This window comes from Melopsittacus undulatus, chromosome 4, assembly GCF_012275295.1.
Source record: "Melopsittacus undulatus isolate bMelUnd1 chromosome 4, bMelUnd1.mat.Z, whole genome shotgun sequence".
NCBI classification, from domain to species: Eukaryota; Metazoa; Chordata; class Aves; order Psittaciformes; family Psittaculidae; genus Melopsittacus; species Melopsittacus undulatus.
The window spans coordinates 26,842,471-26,848,977 of NC_047530.1; the positions used below are offsets into that span (position 1 = coordinate 26,842,471).

Consider the following 6,507-nt stretch of genomic DNA (forward strand, 5'->3'; position numbering starts at 1 on the left):
TAGTATAATTGCACTACAGTTATAATACAAATAACAAGATAAATGCTGAGCAGTTTTAAGTTTCCCTTAAAATTAGGAGTGGTTTCTTTTTCTTTTTCAGTGTAAATAATTTCTGTTAATTTCTTAAAGGGGATTACAGACACAGCCCAAACCATCTATGAAACTGCTGCTCGTGAGCATGAAAACAGAGGAGTAACAGGAGCAGTAGGAGGAGTCCTCCGTCAAATTCCACCAACTGTGGTGAAACCTTTCATTGTCGCGACAGAGGCAACTTCAAATGTTCTAGGTGGAATGAGAAACCAGATCAGGCCAGATGTGCGTCAGGAAGAGTCTCAGAAGTGGCGCCTTGGGGAGGATTGAGATTATAAATCTGGCTCAGCAGGTAGCAAAGATGGAAATGCAGAACACTGTTCCATTGGCAGTATTAGATGGAGCCCACTTTGTTTTGTCATGCTCATCTCAGGAACAAATGAGGTTTTCAACTACTGTTAGCAAAACATCCAACCAAAAATATTTATGAAGTGGAAAGCGAATTGGTACTTGCTTATACTGTGTGTTACCAATACATTTGGTAGATAGTGCCAACATAGTGAAGCATGCGCTGCCAACTCAGACACATACTTGCTCTGTTCCATATACCATATTTTTCTTGGTAGATTTAACATCTGAAGCATATTTCACCTATGTGGTGAAACTATGTATACTTTAAAGATGATTTCAGAGCATAGTCAAAGAACTGTCTTCAATGCTCTTTACTGACTAAAGGATAAAAGCTTTCATTTTGGTCATGAAACATGAACCTATGTAATATGGAAGCAGATAATATTGTTTAGTGGTCATAAGCATTGCTTTTAGCGTGGCACTTACAGCAGTGTTGATACACCTATGAACAGGATTTGTTCCTAAATATGAAATGCCTACTTTTGTGGGTCTTTGAAGAACCTGAATGTTGCAGAAACGTTCTGTTGTGTTGCACTTTAAATGATATGGCCTGTATATTGTGCTTTTTTTATAGTGTGAATAAAATGTAATGTGCATTATCCTTTATGTGATTTAGAAGCTTATAAAAATTATTGAAAAGAGCATCATATGATGATGATCCTACAGAAAAGTGTCTTAAATTTGTTTAAACTCATGTTAAAACACTTGTTTTCTGTTACACTAATTACAGTGCTAAAAATAACTATTCTTCAGGAAAACAGCAGTTAAATATTATTGTGGCCAACCATTTTTTGTAAGAATGAAAAATCCTAAGTAAAGTAAAATCAAATTATTTCATAGCTAAAATTCTACACAGACTTTATTTTAATAATCTGCTTTTAAAGTTCATATTGTTTCAAAGTTGCTGCTCTCACAAGCTGATTTAAATTGTGCTTCATGAGTTATTTGACAATGAGTATTTGGGGTCATTTAATTTGACAAAAGACACAAACTTTTAAAAATTGAGATTGGTACTGACATTATTTACAGTTTAATAGGTGACCAGAGTCTCCACAGAGCTTTATTAAGCAACTTGACATTGCGCCATTTCTGACCAGGTAAAAGGCTCAGCACTAGCTGTACAGGAATAAAGTTGTAAAAACTTTACCTCCAGTAAAAACTGGAGGATAAAAAGTAAGGACTGTTCTGAATAGACAAATACTAATTTTGAATTTCAACAAGTTAACACTTTGGGTGATTTTGTCATAATCCTGTGCTTGTCTTAAATGGAGATTCTGTAAAGAAATGCTGTATGGAAAATCTCCACTGAAAGAGATACCAGATGATCAGACTTCAATTTCTATGGGTGATGAGGAAGTAGTTCCTTCTTTTAATACCTGCCACTAGCAAAAATTTTGGTGCTGGGCCTTACAGGACAAAAGGAGTCTATGAAGGAAAATAGTTACTGCTTGATCATCCTGATATTATGCTAAGCTATTCCTGAATGTCAGAGAATCTGACTGGAAGGTAAATGATTTGAAAATGTCTCCTCTGCTGGGAAAACTTCAGTTGGCTTGATTATTTTTTATAAGACAAAACTCCAGTTACAAACAAATTCTTGCATTGGGTGACAAGTGATATTAGAGCATTTTGGGTTTTTTTGTTTGTTTGTTTTTGGTTTTGTTTTCATTTACTGGAATCATCTAAGTTGTGGTACACTTTTTTGGACTTGGTAACTTAAACAACTTGTAAGCAGAAGGAGATGCTTTTGAGAGGGCAAATACCTGCTGATTTAATGGCACAAATTATTTTTCTGATGTAAAAATACTTGCTGCAGTTCATACTTTTGTCCAGTAATTAGAGAGCTTTGCATTAGTGAGAGGTCACGGTATTGAGCATTTTGCACAGGAATAAGTTCCAGGTTTGCAGTTTGGCACCTCCTGAATGCTTTCACAAGAAATGGCTGTGAGTCAATGCAAGTAAGTAGCAGCGCATCATTTTCATTTGCAATTACTGTACTGTGTAATTTTGGCTGGTCCAGTTTATCTAGTTAATTGAAGTATACTGTAATAGTAAAAATCTGCATACTTTCTTCCTTTTTTACCTTGCTGAAAAGGAGCAGTTGCATTTCAGTGTTCATTTCATTTTCAGTTCTCTCATGGTTTGGTTGTACTGCAATGCAATTGGAATATATTTTTATATGAGAGCATGCTGTCAAGGTAAAACATTTTTAATAAAGTGTCTCTCATTGTCAGCAATACATATTGTACAAAATAATTAAACTTTTCACTATGTAAACGCTTGCATTTACTGCTTGCACTTTATTGAGCCTTTTCAGTGAAACTGATTTACATTTTTCCCAACATTTTTACAAGCAATTTCTTAATTTTTTGATGTATATTCTGCATTGTTTTTGAGTTGTGACATGACCGTGAGTGTATGAAATGTTTAAAAAAAAACCCCAAACCAAGCCTCCAAAACTCACCAAACTAGCCTTCACATTTTAGGAACTTGTTTTCAAAATGTGTCTTGTATGGAGTGGCTTGTGTTTTAAATTAAAGTGTATATATCGTGTGAGAAGGGGTTCATCAGATGCTCTGCTCAATACTGTAAAGAGTTTTCAAGCACTTAAAAAATACCTAAAATGAGATTTGACTCTGACATATTTCCTGGAAATTGAAGCCTATGGATACATTACTGTATTGTCTCTGGGCACAAGGACATCTGGAAAAATATCGTTGTACTTGAATTTTCCACTGAAATCAGTTGATATTGATATTAGCATTTTTCATATTTGTAGTGGGTGTAAACTGGCACAGTCTATGTTTGTGTTCAGATTCTCCAGTATTGAACTGACTAACACTACTTCTACTACTACTGCTTACTCCAGTACTTTACTGATAGACAGAACTGTTAATCCTGGGTTTTCTTAAGTATCCTGGCAGTTCAAATAATACATTAATGAATGCCTTAAGGGAAGTCTCTGAAGAAAGACAGCCATCTTTTTAAAAAATCAGAACAGACCCTATGCTGTATAAGAATCTTAGCATTGACTGACTAACACTCATCACATCCATGCACAGGCAGTTTCCATTTTCTTTCCAGTATCTGACAGTCCATAAATACTGCAGCTTTTTAGCAGTGTGAGTACCCTGGGCATACTTGCCTAATGATAAGCATTCAGTCAGTGACTGTAGAGTTCATATGTGGTTAATGGATGTGTCTGGGTTAGTATTCTTATTGTTGACTGTGAACATAAATGGCTTGCTGTCATTGACAGTTGTTTGAGTTGCCAAGAAAAGTTTTTTAATAAACCAAAGCATTGTTAAATGGTTACGAACGAGACACTTTTACTGAACGTGATGCATATACCTGCAGATGTGATACTAATTCTACTTTAAATATGAAAATTATGCATTTTGTAAATCAGTGGAATCCAAGAATTTGTTTAGAGTAATTAAATACTTCTAAATATTTTAAATACCCTAAATCTCACAGCAGTATAAGTGTTGTCAGAAAAGGTGTGGGAATTTATGTCAATTTGGTTCCCTAGTGTGGATATTTCTCTAAGTCTCTAGGCATCATGAATTACTCTTCTGACAACTGTTTTAAGTTGCTCTATATGCTGAATCCTGTTTACAATTAAAAAATACTACAGATAAAGTACATAAATACTAATAATGCATTTGTACTGGATTTCATAATGGTAAGGTATCTCGGACAGAAACACAGCAATTTGTGTATAGTTTGTTTATATTTTTTGCATTTTTGCTTTTATAGTAGTTTTGTGTATTGTTTGTATATAGTTGGCTAGTGTAAAGAATATAACCTCATAAAATGTAAACTACTGTTGAAGGGAATTGACTTTCAACTTGAGGTTTTTTTTGCTTAAAGTTCCTGACCCCTCAGTCTGTCTTTGAGAATTATTTTTGACCATAATATATATGGCACCAAAAGTGTATATTTTAGCTTTTTAAGATGCTGAAAGGCCTGAGTGCAAATAGGTTGTCCTGTTAAATATGTTTAATAAAAAAACAACAACCCAAAACACAAATTTGTAACAATACATAAATAAATACCTTAATTTTTTCCTTGAGTTGTTTTTCTCTACTAATGAATATAACTAATATAGAAAACAGGTTCCCAAAATAACAGAGTTCACTGTTAAAACCTTTTACCTACCTGGCTCTACAGCTGTATTATCCATTTTATGCTGGGGGGGGGGAAGAATTACACAGAGATCAAAAGCTAAGGAATAAATTAATGTGGCTGCTACAGATTTAACCCACCTCTATTGTGCTTTAACCAAGTGCTCATTAGCTGTATGGTCGCATGCTGTGTTCCCCAAAGGTCCATTGCCACATTTAGTTACTGAGCATGTACTTAGCTCCATATTCAGTGATGATATTACAGGTTTATTAGCTTCCAAGACCTGTGAAGAATGCAAAATAATTAATTTCTCTCAGAATGTATGTATGATATCCACTTCACAGGCATTTAGTTACAAGAATCTAAAAAGATATCTTAGAAGGCTGAGTACTCTGTAATATTAAATACTGGGGGCAGTGCAAATCCCTAAATAATGAGACATGTGACAAGTGTAAATAATTTTCTGCTGTATTTTGTAATGTTCTTATAGCTTAAGAAAAGAGAAAAAAAAAACCTCACCATATAATGACTGGATAACTGTTCTGTCAAACAGGAACCCTTCACTGAGCCCACCCCGTGCAGTTCCTCCTCTCTTCCCCCAGCCCTTTTCTCAAGCAAGACCTCGTGTGGATTAACTTTCAGTATTATTTAAAGGCTTTTGTTGTTTTGTTTTTGTTTTGTTTTTTCCTCTCCAAATAAGTTTTGTATAAGCAGAATAAGACAGAATGAGGGCTTTTTTTTTTTGTCTGTAAGCAAGGTGAACAAACTGCTGCTCAGCTTTTGTAAACATTGCTTATATAAAATTATCAAGGATCCATAAGCAATGCTGTGCTGTGCTGAGGGGAAATGTGGACCACAGAGGATAAATAAGGAACAGCTTGGAATTTCTGGGGATCATCCCAGGAAAGTATGAGGAAATAGGAATTTATTTCACTTGTTCCCAATGCTTCCTTTCATAGATCAAAAGTGAACTCTGATAAGCAGTTTGTGCTTTCCTGGATTTTTGAGACATCTGTCACTTGTAAGAAATTAATTGTATAAAAATTACTAGTATGCGTTTGTGCTTCTCTCGTTCTAAGTGCCCTGATTTGGGTTTGTATCTGCATGGCCAGAATACCAGGCTTCATTTTGCTCCAGGGAGATGATACAGAATGACACAAGCTGTAATTGTAACCCGAGGGAAGTGCCAAAGCATTTCTCTACACAGTACTGAGGTATAACAAGGGTACTCCTGATGTCTCCAGGTTAGTCCCAAGAGCAGAAGAGACAGACTAACAACCTTTTAAATGTGATCTTAAAAGATTAGGTTGTTTTGGTTTGGTTTTTGGTTGATTGTTTTTTTTATTTTTCCTGTCATATTCCTAGCAAATAGTGTTTTAAGCCATCTGGTATTACCATAGATTTACAAAGACTTTATAAAGCTGCCTTTTGATAAATTGAGGTTTCAGGCTGGTTTGCTCTGAAGCAGAGTAATTAGATGAAAGCAGAATTTACTGAAATGCAACAATGAAGTATTTACCACCTCCCAGTTTAAGGTTCCCTGGATGTTTGCCGTGAGGGTTTGTGAGATAGTTATGGGCAGTATAATTCTGCCTCAGGCTCTCATTTGTGTATGTGATTACTTGCTCTCTTGTTGATTTCATTCTGTGATGATAAAATCAACTGGGTTGGAAAAGATTTTTTAAGATCATCAAGTCCAACCTTTACTATACTAGGAGCATGAGTGTTAAACTTGGTTCTTACAGTCCAGGAGTGGAAGGAAGCCTCCAAGTGGGGGAGATGTGTACCTGTATGAGCAGGAGAAAAGTTACTTTAGTTTTGGGGGTATGGACTACCTGTGCCTCAGGACAAAACTCAGTAAAATGGGGCTTGGTCCATTGCAGCTCATGGGCACAAATGTAAAACAAGTAACAGCTATCTTGATTAGGAAGCTTTAAC

The 6,507-nt window shown here is 35.4% G+C and overlaps 1 protein-coding gene across 3 annotated transcripts in view; it reads left to right on the forward strand.

Annotated features, from left to right (window-relative positions):
• ATG2B (autophagy related 2B) overlaps positions 1 to 4,484 on the forward strand; it is a 53,234-nt gene extending 48,750 nt beyond the window's left edge. For 2 of the 3 annotated variants that reach the window (XM_034062408.1, XM_005149532.4), the window contains exon 42: positions 130 to 4,484. In XM_034062408.1, the coding sequence (XP_033918299.1) occupies positions 130 to 360 (231 nt within the window). In that variant the 3' untranslated portion in view covers positions 361 to 4,484. The remainder of the gene's footprint in view (positions 1 to 129) is intronic. The other variant, XM_031049379.2, reaches the window with a different exon arrangement.
• Positions 4,485 to 6,507: the final 2,023 nt, after the last annotated feature.